The sequence below is a fragment of the Enoplosus armatus genome, chromosome 1 (assembly GCF_043641665.1).
Source record: "Enoplosus armatus isolate fEnoArm2 chromosome 1, fEnoArm2.hap1, whole genome shotgun sequence".
Taxonomy (NCBI): domain Eukaryota; kingdom Metazoa; phylum Chordata; class Actinopteri; order Centrarchiformes; family Enoplosidae; genus Enoplosus; species Enoplosus armatus.
Window position 1 is genome coordinate 9,249,318 of NC_092180.1, and position 23,605 is coordinate 9,272,922.

General features: G+C 39.1%; 1 protein-coding gene across 1 annotated transcript; it reads left to right on the forward strand.

Moving 5' to 3' along the window:
* The first annotated feature begins 929 nt into the window (after positions 1-929).
* On the forward strand, positions 930-23,217 carry ly75 (lymphocyte antigen 75). Its single transcript, XM_070904823.1, has 35 exons — positions 930-1,032; positions 2,194-2,565; positions 3,915-4,088; positions 4,433-4,594; positions 6,329-6,448; positions 7,182-7,322; positions 7,909-8,112; positions 8,432-8,592; positions 8,804-8,911; positions 9,760-9,848; positions 10,062-10,231; positions 10,883-11,082; positions 11,608-11,750; positions 12,247-12,325; positions 12,675-12,746; positions 13,412-13,535; positions 13,817-13,852; positions 14,054-14,223; positions 14,998-15,065; positions 15,177-15,253; positions 16,046-16,182; positions 16,671-16,779; positions 16,967-17,127; positions 17,521-17,650; positions 18,084-18,304; positions 18,392-18,554; positions 18,811-18,975; positions 19,069-19,191; positions 19,457-19,642; positions 19,763-19,986; positions 20,134-20,341; positions 20,511-20,672; positions 20,759-20,875; positions 21,023-21,205; positions 21,739-23,217. The coding sequence occupies exons 1-35, from the start codon at positions 930-932 to the stop codon at positions 21,912-21,914; spliced, it is 5,238 nt and encodes a 1,745-aa protein (XP_070760924.1). The 3' UTR covers positions 21,915-23,217.
* The last annotated feature ends 388 nt before the right edge of the window (positions 23,218-23,605 follow it).

A 23,605-nucleotide genomic window follows, 5' to 3' on the forward strand; every position in this document is an offset into this window, starting at 1 on the left:
TGTTACGTTGAGATTTGCTGTTCACGCCGACCGTCCATTTTATGTCGCTGTTATATCACTTCCATTACCTCGTGTAACTTACTGAATCAAAGAAGGGTTTGTCCATATTGCCATATGGTTGTACAAGACACCCAGGCACAGATTCGGAATTAAAGAGAGACAAGTGCACGTTACGCAGAAGCTGCTGTAAATGACAATTTTTCATAGGAACATTTTAAGTAGAAAAACAACAGAAGTGATGGTCTCCTTGGCCTTATACGTTCAGGTGAGCGTTTACACAACAGCAATATAAGACAATTTAAATATATGGAAGGAAATTTCCACCATGAAAAGAAAAAAGAAGACATGAAAGAATATAAGGCAAAATTATAATATGGTCTAATTTGTGACTTGTGTCTTGACTTGAAGCTCTCATAGTTTCCCTGGCCTAGTGACTCTTAAATTTGATTTAGTATCTCGTGATTTTGACTTAGCATCTGATTTTTTTGTTGGATTTAATGCCTCATATTCATTTGACTCAGTAAGTCATAATTGTGGGCGTAGTATCTCATCATTTTTGTTGACTGAGCCATTTTGACAAGTATAATGTGTCTTAGTAAGTTCTATTTTGTAAGTACCATCCCATCATTTTTTTTTACTTAGTCATAACTTTGACCTTGTAAAATATTTACAACTCCAGTTTGCCATCTTTATTTTTGAACGTTAAACCGGAAGTTTCGTCCTGTGTTCTGGCTCGTGCTATCTTGACTGTCGTCGGAGCGGGATTCTGGCTAACACAGCTGACAGTTGGGAGAACTGGGTTAGAGTGGCGTTAGTTATCTGATCACTTTCGGTTTGGAGTTCAGTCATCGAGCGGCCTATATTTATTAGCTCATCTCTCCGGGAGGGCAGATTCTTTATGAATCTCACAAAAAGCATCTGCCGTCGTCATGGTGAAATTATCCGGATCGACACTTTGCCTTTGTTTGTTGACTGTGTTGGAGACAACTGTTTTCTTGGGAACTTGCTCACCGGCTAACGTTATAGGTTTTGGTAAGTTGCAACCTCAATCTGCGACACTTTGCTTTCTTTTTTGTGTCGCTTATCATATTTTCAACTATGTCTAAGCCATTCACGCTCGACTCAGTTGGATAATAACTTCGTCCGCGGAAGCGCGACATGAGTCCGAGGACAATAGCTGCAAACCTGCGAGACTAACTTACAAAAAAATGGGGGCAGATAGAAACCCAGCTTTTAGTTTTAGTTCTTAGTTAGTAGTTTGATATTATTCCCACCCCCCTGTGAGTTTGATGCCACACCATCTTCTGACAGGTCAAACAAATTGCATACTCATCCCACCCTCTCTCTAGTAGCTCTGTCATGTGTTAGCTACGTTTGTGCGCAGCCCTCAAATTATGTAGGCTAGCTAACGTTACTTTTTATGCTCAGTAGTAGTACTGCATTTAACACAAGCCTGGCTCCAATACTTTAATGTGATGTTGTTTTCCATTTTAGAAAGCCTGTGTGGGATGGTACTGTACATATGCGAGCAGTTAAGATCTGTGGGCTTCATAATTTGCTGTAATCACCCGACTGTTTTTCTTTCTTTTACTGTCGAGTTACTTGTGCACCTTCTATAAAATGTCTCTCCCAATATGAAGATCTAAACACTGTTTCAAGGCCTTCTCTTTAAAGCCATACTTGATTTCTTTTTTATTAGTTGGCCTAAAGGCAGTTGTTAAATTAAATTTAATACATTGGGTCTTAAAAGATACTTGAATCAGCCCTATAAAATAACCATCAATTGTTTTTGTTTTTTTAAATAAATGTACTGTGTATATATACCATGGGTTTTTTTAGTTTGTTTTTACACAATTTTACGTATTGTTAAAATCTTAGTTTTAAATTAGAGGTCAATTTCTCCATACAATTTATTTAATTGACTTTCATTTCTTGGTTGGAGTGTTTTCTTTGTGACAGCTTTTTCGCTAGCCAGTATTAAAGAGATATTCACCCTGTGCCATACATTTATCTCGGATTTTGCGCAGGTATAATGTTATGATTTTTAAAGAATAAATAAAGAATTAAAAGACAAGCCAAGAAAATATGAAAATGGTCTGCCATTTATTTATTAATTTATTACCAGCATTGGTTTTCCCAAGTGGGTTAGTCATTTTTAAACTGTGGTTTTCTGTGTTTGTCCCATGACCACAGACGAGGATGCTTTCACCATCCAGCACTCGAGCACCAAGACGTGCCTGGGTATGGGGGATTCGGCAGACTTGACTGTCACCACCTGTGACCCAAACAGCAGGTCCCAGCTGTGGAAGTGGGGTTCGGCTCACCGGCTCTTCCATGTGGCCACGTCCCTCTGCTTGGCGTTGGACGTCCGCTCCAAGGCATTGTCCCTGGTTGACTGTGGCTCCAACATCCTGCTGTGGTGGCGTTGCCTGGATGGAGCTGTTTACACTGTTTATCAGATGGGCCTGGCGGTCAGCGATGGCAAAGTTGGCTCCAAACGGGACACTAATGATACTTGGGTAAGAGGAGGATCCCAGGACAACATCTGCCAGAAGCCATACCGTGGTGAGTGTGGTTTCGTTTATCTTATCTGAGAGAGAAAGGTCTTATATACTGTAGATCTGTGCACTGCAAAAAGTGCTTCATGCTGTCCATTATGGAGCTCTGAGACTGAATAATGCTTGAGGGAATTATCAGTCTAGAAAGGAAAGTAGTGTTATATTCAGTTTTGTGTTGAGGTTAATACATAAAATTCTGCCAGAGAAACCACATCCTGAATTGAACCAATGTTGTGATAAGTTACACCCCTCCTTTATACAGGTGTTACCTCTTCTGGCTTGTGTGCCACATCACCAAACAGGTTCTTGTACATTTTAAACAACTGCCTGGTGGGTTATCTTCATTCCTATCAATTATTACTCCTTTATGCTAGGTAACAACATGGTGTGTCAAATTCTAGGTTAAGGAAAGGACTTCATCTGAAACCTCCAATTATCTCAGTTTCGAAACTGGGTAATTTACTTGAGTAGGCTTTATGACTGTGCATATGCAGTAGGTCTGTGTCGCAGTTCAACGTATGATAAAGCTGACTTTCACTTTTGGTTCATAGATATTGCTCACTGCATGACTGCCAATTCACAAAAAAATATGTAGAAATGTCAGGAATTTACAATTAATTTATGTTTTCTGTATATTACATTAAATTATCCATAAGAGCAGACAAAGAAAGTTTGACTATTGAATAATTTTAGGTCCTGCATACTGCAAACTACACATTTTTCCAATAACCGCTATAACTGCTGATTTCTTGTTGATTATCATTTGTAAGACATACAGTAGCATTAGGTGACAGTGATTCTCATTCACATAAGTCATATTTCCAATACAAATAATACCTAAACATAAAAAACATAAATGGAGAAGATCTAGGCTGGCATGAAGATACATTCACATGCTGCTTTTCTCAACAATTTTAAATCCAAGATTTGGACCTGTCTGAATTAAAACTGTCACATGATATTTATTTCTCTTCTACCTTTGAAACAAAGACTATAAAAAGATGGATGACATGACAGCTCCCCAAAAGTTAAGCCAAAACAACTCGATAGCCCCCTGGTGGCTGGCTGCAGTATAGGTCATAAACCCCGCCCCCTCCACATTAGCGGATGGGACATGGGCCAAACTTTTGCAAAGATTGTTTCTGTTATTTTAGGTTGTTCTTATCACGCTGGTGTATGTTCAAGTGTTATAAGTGTTAGAAGAAGTGGTTCGATGTATGCAACAAGACACCAGATTTGAACTTTTAACAAATCACTGTCCTGACATGTTTCTTGTTTTTTGTTAGAAATGACACCATGAAGTGCCAGAGGTGTGTAATAGGTGTTTGACTTTGCTCACCTCTCCTCTCTGCGCAGTCGTCCACACCACTGGTGGGAACTCTGCCGGCATTCCCTGTGAGTTCCCCTTCAAATACAACGGCAGCTGGCATCACGGATGCCTCCCAGATGCAGATTCCCCTGGACTGTCCTGGTGTGCCACCTCATCCGACTATGACCAAGAGAGAAAGAAGGGAAACTGTCTAACACCTGGCATGTTGTGCTTTTATATTATCATAAGTTTCTTGATTTATGGCCCTTTTACTTAACAAGGCATTGACTATGGAGACATTCAGCCACCCATTTTAAAAATGTTGACATTACTGTAAGAGAATCTACATTTGTCTCCATTTCCGTTGCATGGCTGGATGTTTTCCAGGAAACAGTCATGATATTAATGATCTAAAATGTTTGAAGCTGATGTGTGCAAGCTATTTTCTCTTTTTAATCTATTTTTCTCTGTAGTAAATTATGTTAAGTTACATCCGACATTAACAAAACTGAATGACACACATATAGTAGATACTCACACTCACGCTGTCTCTTTGGCTTTACAGAGGAGGGTTGCCAGACTCATTTTGCCGGGCCGGAAGGGGAATCCTGCTATGAGTTTGTTCCCAGTGCTGCGGTGACCTGGCAGGAAGCTTTGGATTCATGTCGTAGTCAGGGAGCTGATCTGCTGAGTGTGTCTTCACCTGAAGATCTCCACTCCAAAAGCTGTAAGACTGATTTACTGTTTATTACTTCTTTTTCACCTTCTTCTTCAACTGCTCTTGTTTCTTCTCCACCTATAAGCTGGCAAAAATCAAAAACACAAAGTAGTCAAAGTCATCAACTTCATGTTGGACATGTTGGATAAATAATAATGATAAAAACTGTTATAACAATGAAGTTGGCCGGGCTACAAAACTCCTGTACACTTTTGGTGATTTAAAAGAGAAATAATGACCAAAAATAAATCCTATTCCAAAAATATCAACTGGCCTGCATCTCTCAAAGCCTAGAAACTATATTTATACTGCTTGAGAGGGCGACCCCTGCCCCCTCTGTTTGGGTAACAAACTTTCAAGAAACGGAACAGAAAGAGAAACATCTATTTTACTGACACCAAAACACCATATCTGGGCTTGTATATCACTTACATATCATATTAGCTTTCTTATTTAGTCAGTGGTTTTTAAAAAAAAAAAAAGTTTTGTCACACAAAAACCAGTCATTCAAAAATAATGTTTGCACAGTGCAACTTCTAAATGGCTCCATGTAATGACTGTTTATTGTTTTATTTCTTCAGCCCTCCATAAGTGTGGTTTTTGTTATGTTTTTGTCTTTTTATTACTTGGTTGTTTCTACTTATTGTTCTTTGTGTAAAAGTATAAGAAAAGAAAAAAAAGTGAAACTAGAATGACTAAGAAGCATCTATTTGCGTGACTTACTTGTCACTTAGAATATGTGCCTCATAGGTTGCTCTGCAAATCATCTGCACACTTTCAGTTTAAACCGTTGCTGTGGCATGACTACCTCATCTTCCTGCTCTCCTTCTGTTTCTTCTTTTATTAAATCTTGTTCATCATGCTGTTGGTTTTCCACTGCCATGCCTATGAAACATTATTTTAGATAGATCGCCTGAAAACAATTTAGACAAGTTGAAGGCAAGGCAGCTTTATTTATATAACACATTTCATACACAGAGGCAATTCAAAGGGCTTCACATAGGCAAAGAAAAGCATTAGAATGACTTTTAAAAACCAGAATAAAATCAATTACGAATATAGAATTAAGAATATAGATAAAATAAAATACAAAGGAATAGACCAGAAATACAGTTGGAGTGCAGTTACAGTGCAGTGGAAGCACTAGAAATGTTTTAAAAAGTAAACAGTCTCAGTCCTTAATGTCCTCTGTGGTTAAGTAGGTCATAATCACTTCTTTAGAAATATTAAAAACACGGTAACAGCCCTGTCTTTTGTTTAAAAATGTGTGGAGTTTGCATGATTATTATCTAACCTGCCTTGAGGATGTCACATAGCACATTTGTTTCAACTGCTTCTTTGTATGTGAGCCACTTTAAGCACTATCTTGTTTTGGTAAGAGTCACACCACTGTGACTGTGACAAGTGTGACTGGAGCTGTCCTGAACCAACCTGCTGTCAGTGACATTTAAAGCAGACACTTCTTGGTGTATTTTTTATTGACCTAGACTGCATCAGGCCACACTAGAGATTCTTGACAGTTGTATGTTCCAGTTGGGGCTTGACTGTTGTATTTTTTTCCCAGTCTTCTTCTCTTTTTCCTTCATAGTAAATGTATTGAGCATCCCTGTGTTTGTGTTTTTTGATGTTGTTTTCACAGTTACAAATTATTTATTCTTTATTATTATTATTTTATTTTATTCATATTATCTTAGACTTATCATTTCCTTTTTTGAATGTATGCATTACTCGTCCTGTGTGCAGTTTTGGACGGCCTTGACAGAATGCCAGAGAGGATGTGGATCGGCCTTCACCAGTTAGACACTTCTCAGGGCTGGCAGTGGTCTGATGGCTCTGCGCTCTCCATCTTGCTCTGGGAGACAGGTGATGATGGTTATATCTTTTTTTTTTTCCCTTATGTCCTGTTACTTTCTAAAAAAAAAAAAAAAAAAAAAAGTAAAGCTAAACACTTAAATAAATAAATGAATGAATAAATAAATAAAAACTTGAACTTAATTCATAGGCATAGGTTGTGCAGAACTGCAGTAAACAAGTTTCAGTTTCCTGAAACATCTGCTCCCCCTAGCACACCAAAACCTGCATCCTGTTGTGATCTGCTGTTGTCGCTGCCCTTCTATAAACTGAGACTTGGTGTCAGTCAGAGAAACAATGAGGCCAGTGTTGAAAAGAAGCTCATTGTGCCTGGTTTTTGGACACAGTGTTGCATTGGGAATGTTAGTGTTGCTGAATAACCCATTAATAGTACTGAATGGAAGGCTTTATGAAACCCTCTAGCTATCGTAATATGTTTGCTGTTTTTTTCTTCTGGTGTTATTCTCGCACTGCAGTGTGAGCGTCAAGGATGCTGCAGCCATCTGTCCTTCTACTGATATGAGCTCTGTGTGGTTGCATGTTGTCAATATTGATACTAGCAACACTGTGTTTAATAGTTATTGCAACATGAAACATTTCTTTTATTTCACTTCTCTGTGTGTAACACAGTTTATAAGCTGAACCTAGAAATGTACCCACAGGTAAATGCCACTCCTCTGCTCTGCTCTCACAGTCATTATGTGATTTTATTTTTATTTAGTTTGTGTGGCATTGTGTTTGACAGGAATGCCATCCACCTCCATGATTATTGCGTCAGACTGTGGAGTCCTGAACTCCAAACAGAACTATGAATCTGAGTCGTGCAACAAACGGCTGCCATACATCTGCAAGAAGAGTGTCAGTGCTTCTCCCACAGCAACAACAGGTAGGTTAGCTGTTGCCCTTGCTTTCTGCTATTATATTTCTTATGAATCATACTTACCTAAACCTAAAAGAGTCTATAGCCATGCAAGCAGCTCTATGAGGCTGTACTTTAGCATGTGTAATATTAACTATGTTCACCATCTTAGTTTAGCATGTTAGCATGTACAAGTGTAGTTGAAGCTGATGGGAATGTAATTAATTTAAGTATTAGACATTAAAGTGTCTACTATATACTAAATTTCATGGCAATCCATCCAATAATTAGAGACATAGAGACATTTCACTCAAAGCTATAAATGTGAACCTCATGGTGGAACTTGAGGGAACTTGAATATCTGTAGCAAATTTAGTGGCAATCCATCCAATAGTCCAAGAAATATCAGTCTGGACTGACCAACATTGCCATCCATAGAGCCTCGACGTTGCACAGCTACGGATCTAGAAGGATATGCTAGCAGCCCAGCAGTCTCTTCCCTGTTGCACAGATTATAAAGCCCTTTGAGTCAAATTTGTGATTTTAGTATATATTGATAAACTTGACCTGACTTCCCCTCATGGCCTTTATCTGTACTGCTCCCTCTCTACAGAGTCTTTGGTATATAAAGAAACAGTGTGTGCAGACGGTTGGGTCCCATGGAACGGCTGGTGTTACAAGTTAGTGAAGGACAAACCTAGCAACTTTGCAGATGCCCAGCTGCACTGTAACAACACAGAGGGAGGAGGAGGAGGCTTTCTCGCCAGCTTCCACTCCATTGACAGCAAAGAGATGGTCAGCACTAATTTCCATGCAGGTAAATCTCTCATTTTCAAGTTTCTTATACTATTTTACTTGGCAATGGGTCCTGAAGTAGTTATTTTTCTTTGAACAAGTGAAATATCTGCTAGTGCAGATTTCACAGTTGTTTTTAATGTGATTTGGCTTCTTTCAAGAATTGTGCAGTTTCTGATTCAAGGCAGAGATAAATTAATCACCATAGTCTGTTGATTTACACTTTACCTGGACTTATAAACAAGGTGGAAATGAGGACTAAATTCAAAGTGTTCTCTCACCAGACCCCTGTTTGAGTTTGAGATTGTGTATTTGAGTATTTGTGTGTTATGGTCCATCAGATGGCCAGTTTTTAGACGTGTGGATCGGTCTGATGGGTTTCGGCATAAACCCAACTGTCTTTAAGTGGCTTGACCAAGCACCCGTCACCTTCACCTACTGGGACCCAAACCACCCAGTCCAGCCCACTCAGGACACCAGCTGTGTCTTCTACTCTGGAGAGGTGTGTGTGTGTGTGTGTGTGTGTGTGTGTGTGTGTGCGCGTGTGTCGATGTGCGTGTGTCGATGTGGGTGTGCATGCATGTATTTATGTGTAACCCCACCCATTGTATCCAGTCTTTTTGTGTTGGGCCTGCATGGGGAGTGTACAAGTTTGCTGTACAAGTTTGTTTTTATGAGGCCTGCAAAATCAAACCTGTGTCTGTTCTCTGCAGCCTCATGGTTGGCAGGTTGGGGACTGCTCACAGAGGCTACCTTTCATGTGTCAGAAGAAAGGAGACGTCAGGAAATCAGCGACACAGGCCGGATGTCGCTACGAGGATGTGAGTATTACCTGATTTTGCAAGGGAAGCCTGCAGTATTTTGCATGACCTTTTCCATTTTGTTGGCAACTGACAGTATCAGCTCATCCTGTCATTTTTTCCACAGATGAGTTTATGACTAAATGTGATCTTTTGTTTATTTACATCCATGTTTGCGAGTGATATCTGTCCTTCCTCACATCGACATCTTGTGCATGACGTGCATGCATATGTCAGCATTAATAAGATAAGATGAGATAAAATAAGGTCAGATAAGCCTTTATTGATCCCCAGAGGGGACAAGGACAAGTGTTGCAGCAGCACAAGGATAGAAAAAGGTATAAATAGAGAAAATTTAAAAATAATTAGAATAGATACAATAAAACTAAGAATAGAAATTAAAATAGAAACTATACAAGAGCAATTAAACTCATTATTACAAGGCAACTAATATTGAAGTACCATCTCAAGCAAAGTGATAAAGTGGTGTGTAATATATGATATGATTGAGTCATTATACTTAGTGTTTGTCTGTATTAATACAGAAATATGGTGTAGTACATTATGTAATAAAACAGTATAACATATTAACATTTTGACATTGGCCAGCTGTTGAGTCATAAAGGAGCTTAAGGCAGCTCTGTAGCTGTATCAGCAGCTATTGACAGAATGGAAGAGTTGAATAAATTCAAAAAAACGAAAGTATCGTAGTTAAAAACATGAATACTGATCTGACTGTTCTCAATACAGTCCCATTACCGAGGACTGGATGTGTATCAGAACTAGGACTACGCATGAAAGTGACAGATTGGACCACGTTTGCTTATACCTGTGAATGTAGTTGAAGTCTTACTCTGTCAATCCCCCAGGGGTGGTGGAGACACGGCAACTCCTGTTATCAAGTGAACACCAAACAAGTATCCTTCAAAGATCGCTGTAACATCACTATAAGAAACAGGTAGGAGTCTGTTCAGCTGGCGATCCTACTGCTACCCACTGACACTCATCAGTTGAATACTTTCTGGTACCATTTCAATAGAAGACCTCTGTTTCTGACTGTAAGGCAGATTATAACTCATTCATCACATATGGTAAATGGTAAATATGCACCATTTTAACTCTTTCTACTTTGGGCAGGAAAACGTCACTCATATTTGACTGTTCTTTGCAGGTTTGAGCAGGCCTTTATCAGCCGTCTACTTGGAGAGCAGATCAGCAAGGAGCCTCAGTATTTTTGGATTGGGCTGCAGGACATTAAGAACACAGGGGAGTACCAGTGGCTGAGTCAGGATGGGTCCTCGTCTATGGTTACATACACCAACTGGGGCTGGTTCGAACCAGGTTAGTAAAAACCACACTGTTTCTGCTGCTTCTTTTCCTTCTAGTGTGGAGATTTACTGATGAACTAAGGTATAAAAAAACCTCTTTGTGTGCACAACACTAGCAGTATGTAGAACTTGCACAGACACAGTTATATAATATACAGTATATATCCATAGATTAGACTATCCTCTTTTTGGTAATTTTGGTCATTAAAAAAACTGCCTTGTCATAAAAATAATGCAGGTAGCATACAACGGAAACCTGTCTCTCTGCCTTCAAAGCAGTCTGGCAGTTCAACAATGAATTCTTAAAAACTTTACTTTCAAATTCATCACAAAAATTAATGCTCAAAAAGGGGGTGGGTGTTAAAGGATTAAATAGCAAAATCAGAGGAATAAGAGCAAAACAAGTCCCTTAACTGAAGCACTGGTACACCATCCTCGAAACATTCTTCTTTGTACCAAAGTCTGACTTTCTATCAATTCAGTCAGTATTTTATACAGTTGTCCTGTGTGTGAGCATTTTCATATTTGATGAGCTAAAAAATTCAAACTCTTTGATTATATATGTTTATAATGTTTTAAATGTTATTTATGGTTAAAAATAACTATTAGCAATTTCACACAATAGATTTAACTTCTTTGTGTTACATTCACATGTATATTTCAGAGCGGGAGGGAGGTTGTGCAGTGATTTCCACCGCAAAACCCCTCGGCAAGTGGGAGGTGAAGAACTGTACCATTTCTAAGGCCGGCACCATTTGTAGAACAGACCTCAGTCCACCTCCACCCCCAGAACCAGAGCCGAACCCCAACGGAACCTGTCCTGATGGATGGGTGTCCAGATCAAACATCAAATACTGCTACAAGGTGTGTGTTTGGTGAAGGTGATGATGGTGGTAGTAGGAGTTAATGGGGAACTGCATCAGTTTTACACATCAAAGTCTGATTTGAAATTAAAGTCATATGAAGCCTTTTGTAGCTCCAGAGGGAGCGACGCGAAATCTATGAAATGATTACAAGTTAAATTACAAGTTTGAATATGAAAAAAGTTAGTGGAGTTAGAAAGAAGTGAGCTTACCAGACCTCTGTAGCCCGCTCCTCATCTCTGCTTGAAGCTAGCAGCCGTTACACCAGAACGTAGGTTATTATATGTAGACTATTATAAAGCATTGTCTGAAGTAAATATTAAGCATCTATTACTGAAGCTGCCACTTCATTGGGTCAATCAAAATGATGACCCGTCTTGTGTATTTCTCATGGATTTCTTTTTGAACAGATTGTCTCTTGATTCTAAATGATCTGATGGTTAAAGTCGCTTTCTTTACAATCCAGTCTGTCACTTTACTGGGACTGTTTTAGTAGCTGTTGTAAATAGTTGTTTCACCTTGTCAGGTGTTTCATGAGGAAAGGCTGAGCAGGAAGCGTTCCTGGGAGGAAGCTGAGAGGTTCTGTCAGGCTCTGGGAGCCAACCTGCCCAGCTTCACAAATAATGGTGAGATGAGGGCCCTGCACAGCATCATGAGAGAAACCATCAGGTATACACACATGCACACAAGTACTGTATGTATTCCTTTTTGTTGGCATTACTGTATTTGTCTTTGTTAATTTATCTTTAACCTTTATACGCACTTCATGCAGAAGAGTGTGGCTGTGGGGGGGTGGGGGTGATGATCATTCCCATCAGATTGGCACTACCAGTCACTTAACAGTGAGATGAATGCTAAACATGCTCTGCCGGTTTGTCTTCATACGCACATACCTCAGAGTTCAACCTCATCTCATTGTTCACATAAACATTCAGCACTTCACTTGAACATTAAAATAAACACATACCATCTCCTGACTCACATTTCACGATTGTCCTGTGAGCGGTTAAGTTGAGTCAGTTTTAAACTGTTGTATCAAAGAATAAAATGCAGACATCCCTTTTAAAATTTCTAAACCCTTAAATGGATTTTTGTTATCTTTTTCTTTGAAAGACGATGCATTAAGTGTCATGGATGGTGGTTTGCTGTGGTTTTCTTGTTGCAGTGATAATCGGCACTTCTGGGTTGGCCTGAACAGGAGAAACCCAGCCGATCGCTCCTGGCAGTGGAGCGATGGCCGGCCTGTGAGTGTTAACCTAACTCTAAACCCCTCCCTAACACATTTATCAGAAGACATACGATATCTTAAATTGTAATTTTTGGTATCATTCAGAGTTCATCAGTTTCAACATATTGATAATAGTGATATGCTTAATTTCAAGACAGTGACTTCTTAAAATTCATGAAACAAAGTGCATTGAAAACAATATGAATTATATCTGTGCAGGATTAAATTACTTTTTAAATGTTCTGTATTTAAATGTACTACCTTTTATTTATCTCAAACACACCATATCTGGCTTGGATAGATGTATTCCACCGTATTGCATTTATTTCTGAGTGAGAACTGTTTATTCAATGTCTCAACAACAGGTAACTATGGATGTTTTACACCAAGATTTCCACGAGGATGATGCATACAGTCGGGACTGCACTGCATTCAAGGTGGGCTGGGTAGATTTTTACAATCTAATGGAGACTTTAAGGGAGAAATAAACATTTGTTTTTATTATTTTCTACTTCCATACCCAGTTATGTATTTTCTAATTTATCTTTCTGTTAACTTATCTTTATGAGTGTTTTTCAACAATGTTTTTCAATGTTAGTGTAATGAGATCTGGTTGTACTGTACAGCTTGATCTATGAATCAAGGCCATTTGCTCAGCTGTTTGTGGGAGTCATGAGAGGAGCTACAGCTGAAATCTGCCCCCATTGACATTTCATGTCCTACATGCTGTCTTGAAACAAAATCCCAGAAAAGACAGCCGGTCAGAACAGCGTTTCCTCTTTGTTTTGTCAAATCATGAGGACACTGTCACTTGCCGTACATCAAATTGGCCTTTATGATAATATCTTTTTGTTTATTTGACTCCTGTGTTTCACACAGAAGGGAGTGCCAGCTGATTTTCTCCATTTAAGAAGTACTTCTGCTCTTATTTAAGTTATCTCAGTTGGTGATTGTGCTGTCAGACAGAGAGATGTTCTCTTTTTAAACTATCACTGAACTGCAGGGAGCAACAAGACCTGCAATGTCACAGTTATGAGGCTGCTTTTCTTGTATATTTCCATTAAGATGATATTTGTGCAAACTATCTGTGTGTCCTCATTAGACAACAAAGAGCACTTTGAAACACCTATTTGTGTTTCTGCTCCACGACTTGCCTCCCACACCTTTCTACGCCACACCATTTCACTGTGACGCCAGGCTAGAGTGGGTCTGCCAAATACCACGCGGTAAGACTACACATATAAGCTTCTACAAGGTTTTTGTTTGTGAGCTAAGAACTAACATCTGAATTAAAGGGATTTTCTAATGTCTATTGTTTTGTGGCCACACAGTAGCTTGTACAGGTTTGTATGGTAATGAAGTAAAGAAGAAAATAAATTTCTCAACATGTGATTTTAAAACCATATGGGCTTCTACGTAAATCTACTGGAACGCAACATGATCATGTTAATTGTGTGTTTTTGGTTATATTCTGCTTCTAACTCGTTCTTTGTTGATGCTTTAACAGGAAAGACACCAAAGAACCCAGACTGGTACAATCCCGGTAATGACCAAATCTTTCCAGAATCTAATTATCTTTTGAGTCTGTTATGTGGATTTATCAGCGGCCAGAATGTCTTTGATTCAATTCTCAGACGATCTACTAATAGAATCATTTCATCCTTGCTCGTCTGTGGCTGGGTATAATGTGTCTGTTGTCACTGTCTAAAATGTGTCGTTTAGAGCAGTTTGTTGTGTTTTTCAGGTGGGCACCATGATACGTCTATCTTCGTAGATGGAGCAGAGTTTTGGTTTGTTAATGAGCCTAAGCTAACTTTTGAGGAAGCAAGGCTCTTTTGCAGTGCGAATGACAGCAAACTGGCTGCACCACTTAGCTCAACTGCTGCCGGACAGATCCACCAGTACCTAAAGGATGTAAGTGACCGGAGACTGTAAATGGCCATGTAGTGATGGGCTCATAGTGCCAGTAAACCAGGAACAACTGACCATTCAATAATAACCCATGTGCATCCGTAGTTAATTTATAGAGCCTAATGACCGGGGAAATTCTTTCTGGTCATGGAAAGCTGACCTGCTTTTTTTTATGAGAATACAGCTGGAAGCAGTCAAACAGTAGAAGTTGAAAATACATAATGTAGTAGAATACACACTGTAAAGTAGAGCAAACCTCTGCCTCAAAGCTAAACACTTAAAAACAAACATCAATGTCATAAAAGCTTAGAGAGACTTACTTCACAGTTCAAAAAAAGTCACCATTAGATTTATTTTTCTAAAAATGTGAAATACAGACCACCTCAGCCTCTGGGCATCAGTTTGGATCTTCCTGTTTTTATTCTGTCTCTTGTGAGTCCTTTATGTCAACTTTATGGAAGTACAATACTAAATCACTGGAGAGCACCCAAATATGTTTCTGACACGCACATCTAGTACAGTCATTTTACACAAGAGGGGTTTTCCAAATGCCACAATTTATCATATATATTAATATATATATTAATATGTATTATCTAATTCCATAATCCCATGTTTTTCACATTCAGGTTTTTTTTTTGTTCCTTGCCTGCTAGATGGGTGTCCTTATGATTACTACACAACAAGTTCTCTTTGTTTTGTAAAGTACTTTATTAACTCTGTTTAAGACAAGTGTTAATAAAGTTGCTTATATAATTATTTTATGGTTCTGAACAGATTTCAACTTCTTCCAAGCAAAGTTGGTGGATCAATTTAAGAGAGCCTGGGCGGATATTCCCCATGACGTAAGCCAGTACAGTCACACACACACACATATATATACTGCGCATGTTGTACAAACACAGTCAAGCAGATATTAATGATGCTTACACTTGTATATATATTGTATGTTCTAGGTACACCCAGATGTACTTTTATCATTCAGCTTTCCTGGGCAGATGCACCTCCATCAGTCCTGAAAACTTCTTTCCAGGTGAGAAAACATCATAGTGTTACTATACAGCAGTGTATGATTAAATATTTGTTTTTGAATTTACAATATTGTTTGGACAGAGATCCATGCCAAGGTGATAGTTTAAGTTTATCAAACTGCTAATGTCAGGCATTTTTTACAGTTTGAAATAAGTCTCTGTTTAGTATCACACAGCTTTGGGAATCCAGGATGTGCTTTAAATATAAGTCGAACAGTCAAATGTCTTATTTCTTTGTTTTCTTGGCCAATATGAAACTTTAAACTCCGATGAAAACCTGGTTCAGCTAACGAAAAACCAGATAAACTACTTCCAGCAGGTCTAATTCATAGAATAAAAATTAAAATAAAGGCCATGAAAACCAATTTTCTCAATTATCATTTAACTATGAGATACAGATACATGAGAACATTTTCTGCCAAACTTAAGACAGTTTATTTTTTTATTTTTTTATGATATATACATATATATATATATATATATGTATATGTGTGTGTATATATATATATATGTATATATATATGTATGTGTGGTAAATTGTAATATTTACATGGTATTTGTTAGAAACTATTTACTTGGCAAAATAACTACATCAAGAGAAAATAGCAAATATTTAAATGTTTTGGACATTTGTTCAGAGCAGTATAAATGATTAAAGTAAAATTAGAGAGAAATAATCAGACATTAATCCTTTCAGAGAGCAAAAAAGCTCTGACGCACATTCCTTGATTTGACTCACAAAAGGCAGTCTTTTTTACTGATGCACACATTTACGGTCATATTTTTACTTGCAGAGCATGATCGCAGTTGCCGGCAGCGATTGTCTTTTGTGTGTGAGAGACACAACATCACGTCAGTGGAGATAAACCCTCTGGAGCCTCAGCCTAAAGGACTGTCCTGTGGAAATGACTCCCTGTCCTTCAGAAATAAGGTCTGATCATTCAACACGTTTAATACTGCATCTACATTTTAGACACTGCATGACACATTTTTTGATACTACAATCACAGAATAGGAGATAATTGCTATTACAACTAAGAGGGATTAGAGCTAAAATATGTGGATGATAATGTTTTAATACTTTAACGAAAAACCTTAAGTTTACCATGAAAAAATGGCCCAACATACACAATCTCAATTTCAATAATTGCTTAGCTAGAAAGATCAACACTGTACATCTCTGTGCATATCTTATTTAACCTTTATTTAACAAGGAAGTCTCTCGAGATACATTACCTCTATTATAAGAGAAACGTGGCCAAAATGGCAGTGTAGAGTATTTAACACAGGGTCACATAAAGAAAGGTAATTCATAACATTCACATATAGCATACAGCACAATAGCAAAGGACCTGAGAGGCAGGCTGAATAAACACTCTTTGCTCAAATGATTATGATGCTGGTGTCTTTTTTTTTCAGTGCTACACACTGATGACGAGCATGAAGCCTGTGTCGTTCAAGTATGCCAGTGATGAATGCCTGTCTGTGAAGGGAACCCTGGTCACTATATCAGATCAGGTGGAGCAAGGTGAGGACTGCTATTGTTCTAGTGCTATGTGTAATGAACAAGACAAGCATGGTTAACCTGCCTGTCATGATTCATATGCTATTAAATACTTTGTTTACTTATGTTTGATAAAGGCCTGGTCAAATAAGAAATATGCTCTATAGAACACAAAACATTTTTGTACTGTGTGTTGTGTATGTGTTTTTAGACTTCATCACCACCCTTGTGCCGAGCATGAGAAACATGGAAAGGATATGGATTGGTCTGAAAATCAAACGTGACGACCCTGAGTGGGCGGACCAGTCTCCAGTTAACTACATCAATTTTAACCCACTGCTTCTGGGCATGCACAAGGCTATAAAAGTCAATGTAAGTTCCCCTTATTTTCACTTCTGTATCAAATGAGGACTCCACAGAATTTACACTTCAAAGTCTGTTTAGAGGTCTAGGGAACTACTACTGCATATGTGAAAAAAAGTCTTTGCTCCATTAGCCGCTACTAGCATAACACACCCAAATCCTCAAATGAACTGTCAGCAGTCACGTTGCATTGTGGGTAATGTAGGTGCCAGGTTTTGACAAGGAAGAAGAATGGGTGGAATGAAAAAGACGATATCTCACACAGCCACAGACTGTAGATACATACAATATGTTCTTCACTGTTAGCATTCTTTTAACAGAAGAAAAGGGCTTAACCATATTTGAATTCACAATGTAATTTTTGTTTGCATTTTATTTTGTTCTTTTTTCTTTTTTTGGTAGACATGGGATCCAGAGAGTATGGATTTGTGTGTGTTTATGATCAACAACCCCAACTCTGCCATGCTGGGTACCTGGGACTATTCTTCCTGCACACAATATCAAAATGTGGGCATTTGCCAGCACTATGCAGGTAAATCACCACTTCCAACACTTAATACTACTTTATTATCCAGATTTTGCTGCAAAGCTGACACTTTATCAAGTTACTTAATCTGGCACGCTAAGGTTCCTGTTAAGATTCATTTTGATTAACGTTTTACTAAATATAGACGTTGATGTCTGATATGTTAACCCTGGAAAATACATTTGAAAGGGCAATAAATAATGCATGCATTAAACCTCGTCCTCTTTTGGGGCTGGTGGCCATTAACCCCAACGTCAACTGTTCAAATCCGGCAGGGGCATTTTGTTGCATGTTGTTCCCCATCTCACTTGCCCCTAATTTCCTGTCATCTCACTACTGTAATCTCTGTAATAATCTGTTTTTGGTATTGGAGCAACATAGGTCTCTGGCACAACTTACATGTCCTGATGTTCTTTAAACACACACTTACTCATTTCAGATAAACCTGAGGAGCCCCACGTCCCCACGGAGCGCTTCAATGTCAACAACCACACCTTCCTACTGCTTGTCCAAAATCTCACCTGGTTTGAGGCCTTAGAACAGTGCAGAAGTCATGATATGGACCTGGCAAGTGTGGCCGATGTCTTCCTGCAATCCACCCTCACTGTGCACGTGAGCCGTGCGCACACGCCCATGTGGATCGGCCTCTTTAGCGAGGACGTAAGTGTACCGAAGAAGGACTGCCTTTTGTTTTAATCCGATTCTGTTTTTTTAAATGTTTCTTTTGTCTTTCGGTGTTGTGTTCAGGATGGGATTCACTACCGCTGGACCGACCACAGTCACACTGTATTCAGTCGTTGGTCTTCTGATGTCACCAGTGGTTCGTGTGTCTACCTGGATACCGATGGCTTCTGGAAAGCCACAGAGTGTGAGGAAACGCTAGGAGGCGCCATCTGCCACAAACCACACGGTGAGTTACAGAGAAATAGAAATGCCTCTTGTACCTCCACATACAGCTGATTGGTGGAACTGGTGTATGAAACACTTTTTTCTAATTCTCTTTGTTATAAAATGTACTTATGTTCCTGAGAACATTTATAGATTGTTTTTTTTGTGCATGCTTTGTACAGCATGGTGGTGGAGAACTTGTTTGAGTCAGAAAGGGACTTATAGCAATGCCAGTTCCACCTCAAACTGATGAAAAAATATAAACTTATGTATTACAGAAGAGATCATCACCACACCAGAGGATGTTGCAGGGAAGTGCCCCCACAAGATTAACGGTCCAAACTGGATCCCCTTCAAGAACAACTGCTACTCCTTCCAGCTGGTTGCCTCCAGATGGGAGCAGTTTGACCAAGGACAGATTCACGATACCTGCAAAACACTTCGTAAGAATTTTACAACATTGGGCATGTGTTATGTGGAGGTTTTCTTATGAAATTTTCGAGTGATGTTGCTAAAGTTGCTAATGATGATTTCAGATGCAAATGCAGACATCCTGACCATCCGAAATGAAGAGGAGAACGAGTTTATTAGGCAGCAACTCGTACCGTTTCAAAACCTGGTCCAGTTTGTGTGGCTGGGGCTGTTCAAAGATGACAATGGTTTGTATTTTATTACTTTTTACTGCAAATGTTTTTTTAGTAGATGTGATCACTACATGTAGGTACCTATACTGACATCTATGTTGCTGCAGTAGATGTGTTGTGTAATAGGGGTGCAACGCATTTTTTCTGCTAATACAGATCCTGATACTTAAACTGTCCGACATTGATCCGATACCATAGATCTTTTTTCCTTTCTAATTTACGACTCAAAGTTCTCGCCAGAACGCCTTATAGACAGCTGCATATTTTTGTCCTGCCATAGATAACCAGATGAAGTGGTATGATGGCACAAATGTCCAATATTCCAACTGGGCAAAAGGCAGACCAGATGTAAACAGATCGTTCTTAGCTGGTCTCACCGTTGACAGCAACTGGATTCTCATCGCAAACCCAAACTTATTCTCAGAGTTCAAACAAAGGACCATTGTGACCTGCAAACTGGACAATGGTTGGTGTATCACACTTAACATCATAATACACATTTCTCCATCCACCTGTATTGTTATCGTCACTGAAAATATTTAATGCTCAAAATGATCTTATGTGTTTTTAATCCTTCCCTCCCAAGAACCAAAACAGCAGTACAACCAGTCGTCCAGGGATTTTCAACATTACGGCAACTTAACTTATGAGGTTGTAACCCATAAGTTGAGTTGGTACCAGGCTCTGGAAGAATGCAGTCAGCGTGGAGGCCACCTGGCAAGTCTCCATGACATCCAGCACAGTGCTCATGTGACGCTCATTGCCAAGACAGACGGCTTCTCGCTCTGGATTGGCCTATCGAACCAGGATGTAAGAATTTAGCTTAACCAGAATCTGAGAGAAAATATTTTTACACCTCCCAAGTACATCTTTTGGGTTTCTTTCACATGGTGGTGCCTACATAATTTCACTTCAGCTGCAAACCAGATGGGCTAACACGATACTCTCTCCATGCAGGTTAAGGGCTCAGCCTATGAGTGGTCCGATGGAACGAGATTTGACTACAAAGCCACCATCTCTGACTCACAGGAGGGCTCCAGCTCAGACCAACAAGAGGCCAGCTGTGTTTTTGTAACCCCTGCTGGAGCCTGGGTGAGGAGCAGCTGCAATATGTTGGTAGACGGAGCCATCTGCTACACCACCACCATCACCACCACTTCCCAAAGTAAGACACCGACGTGCTTTACATATAGAACCACATTGTTCCTTATGTAGGAAAAAGGGAAATGACTGGAATCGGTCAATATTGAATGATTTAGTCTACAGAGATGATTCATTTGTGTTGGCGTGGCATTGACCGTCGTCCATCTTGCTTCCATGTTGTTGTGAATCAGGAGCCAGACTGCAGGTTGCCCCAGAGGCCAATCACTGCCCTCAGAGCAACGGTATGTCCAAGTGGGTGCAGCATCAGGATCACTGTTACGCCTTCGACGTGAGCTTCTACAACTACAGTGTGTACAGCATGGAGAAGGCCAAGAGCATCTGTCAGAGCATGGGTGAGTGGTTGTTTGGTGTGTGAAGGGTTATAATTAGTATTCATCTTTAGCAACTGTAATCCACCAATTTTTTTTTCTGCTGACAGACGCTCAACTACTGACCATAAAAACCACAGAGGAGAACGACTTTGTGTCGAAGTATGTGTCTGATGACCCTCTCATCACTAGTCGAGTATGGCTCGGGGTGGACGTCGATGCTCAAGGTAAGTCAAGCGGCCAAAAAAATAAAATAATGTTGTTCTAACAAATCAGTTTGATTGTGTTAACGTCTTAGTTTGAGTTGGATATAGGATTTGTGACTTTTGTTTTGTGAGACATTGTCTCATTGTGTCCTCGTTCTTCCCCCTCAGGTAAGCCTATATCCTGGCAGGATGGCTCGGATCTGGCTTACTCTAACTGGAAGTCTGAGGCCTTGGTTACTGGGAAGAAGCCTGAGCCCCACTGTGCCATCATGATGGCAAGAGATAAAGGAATCTGGAATCTTGTCAACTGTGAGGGTAGCTACAGTCGTGTTGTCTGCAAAACTGAAGCAAGTGAGTATCACAACTGCATTAAAAGGATAGAACTACGCATATATTGGCTCTCTTGCTGAGAGTTGGATGAGAAGATAGATACCACTCTCATATCTGTACGGTAAATATGTATCTAGATTAGCACAAAGGCTGGAAACAGAAGATAGGAAGTTGCTGGTCCTGGCCAAGAAATAATCGGCAATTGTGATTTTACATTTCGTTACCTTTTGACAAAAAACAGGCTTTCCCCCTGTTCCTAGTCTTTGTGCTAAGCTAAGCTAACTGGCTACATATTTACCATGATATGAAAGTGGCATCAATCTTCTCATTTAACTCTCGGCAAGAAAGCAAATGAGCATATTTTTAAATTCATCTCATCTTTCACTCTCTCACCAAAGCTCCATGTTTTCAGAAGTTACATAACTGACAACAGTAGTGGTTTTGCATGTTTTAGCCCAAGACAGAGCGCCTGAACTCAGATAAAAGCTATATGAACCCAAACATGATGACGCAAAAACCCCTAAAATCTGACCAACTTCACTTTTGTTCCTCAGAGTCTGCAGGCTCTCCTGTGGCACTGGGTCTCTTCATCGTGGTCCTCCTCGCTCTCCTTTTAGCCATCGGCTTTGTCATCTATAAGAAGAAAAGAGCCCACTTCTCTTCTACAGTCCGCTACAAGAGGACCTTTGATGAATCAGATGCCACCAGTATTATAACGGAAGCTGACTGAGCTTGCTTAAGTGATCAGCCTCAGGGAGTATTGATGTGCCTGCCTCGTGTGCATTTTAATACTTTTCAGCAAGAGCAGATGCAGCCTTCCTCTTTTTTAAATTATTTATTTATCCTGCTCAAGCCTGCAAACTTTCTAGAATTATGTGTAAAACTGTAAATATCGTTAGAGAATTGTGAATATCCACCAATTCGGTTTCTTAATATGGGTTATTTTAGCTTGTGTTCATTAAAAGCCCTGTGTTATACCAAATGTAAATACTTGGGCTGATGGTTTTGTGGTAAATGTTGATCATTGACATTAGTGGGATGTTGGAGTTCTGTTTTTTTATTATTATTTTTTTTTTAGATTGCAAAAACAGTCGATTTACAGAAATATGCAACGTGACAAAACACTCCCATTCAGCTTTATAACAGAGGTTAAATTGCACTGATGTATGAGTGACTTCAAACTATCAGAAACATGCATGTTTTTTATACTGTCTATTCCAGTTGTATTGTTTAACTGCAGAAGGTTTGATTTCCACTTGGTTACAATTAATCACTATATTAATAGACTTTTAAAAAGGCCAGTGTTATATAACTACATAGTTGCTCCTTCAAATTCTCACAAGAAAATACATTTGTATTTTTAGATGGACTGTGCCTTTAAACAAGTAGAACAATTTGTCATTGATGAAAATCTCACTGTGCCTTGTAACATCATTACTTCAGAAGAAATGGGAGTCTTTAAGCCACTGGATGTACTTACAGATTCAGTTGACGTATTAATACTTAACCACATGTCTTAGTTGTCAATGTATAAATGATGAAAGAGGAAAATCTGAAATTTTAGTCCTGCTGATCAGTTTTAAAAGTTTAGGACACTGTCTTAGCGTCAAGATGAATCAGACACCTGTTTGTATCATTCGTCTGTTTATGTAGATCAGACTTTCCTATGCACTTAACTACTGAGCAAGAACGCACTTTAATATGTCGTGGAGCTGCAGCTGTTTAAGCACAATGACGTTTGGAGAGTTTTAAAGAGGTTCAAATTGCACTGGCGTTTGCTGTGAATGCTTTGTAAATACTTGATGTTTGTTTTATAACTGAGAATGAACCAAAGATGCTCTGAGTCGTTTGAATGTCAAAAGCCTGAGCTTTCCTTTCAGTCTGCAGCTTGTTAACCCATTCATATCAAGTTGTAAACCAAATGTTAGTGGGTTGTTTTTTTTGTTTTTTTTTAACTTTCCCACCACTCCTACACGGATCTATCAGCTTAAATCAGGTACAGCATCCTTCCAATAAAGTTTCCTGTCTTCGAAGACTTGTCTTTTTCAATCTTGTTCACTGTAATGTGTCTTTACATGCAGCACTATTGCATGGAGAAAGTTATTTTGAGGTGTAATTAAAAAGAGAAGATCCACCCTAAAACAGAATGTATACTGGACTATAGAAAACACAGTAGAGTTAATATCTACAATTATCCAAAGACAACTGACTGGAAATTAGAATTAAACTTGAATTGAGGGTGACATCATGCAACACCGTTTGGAGTTGGTCCACTGACGATGAATGTGACTCCATGTGCTCACACTTTAAGGTATTTTATCTATACAACTTTTATTTTAATGTACGGCTACCTGCAGTAAATCATCCTTTCAGTCAAATCACCTCGGTTGCTTTCAGTGTCTCTTAGATTTTCAGTAATTC

What these genes read in the sequence shown, in the direction of transcription:
- ly75 (XM_070904823.1), top strand. Translation starts at nt 930, where the DNA reads ATGGTGAAATTATCCGGATCGACACTTTGCCTTTGTTTGTTGACTGTG. An exon ending in CCCAGACTGGTACAATCCCG is followed by an intron (nt 13,853 to 14,053) that starts GTAATGACCAAA and finishes TGTGTTTTTCAG; the next exon opens with GTGGGCACCATGATACGTCT. An exon ending in ACAAGGCTATAAAAGTCAAT is followed by an intron (nt 17,128 to 17,520) that starts GTAAGTTCCCCT and finishes TTTTTTTGGTAG; the next exon opens with ACATGGGATCCAGAGAGTAT.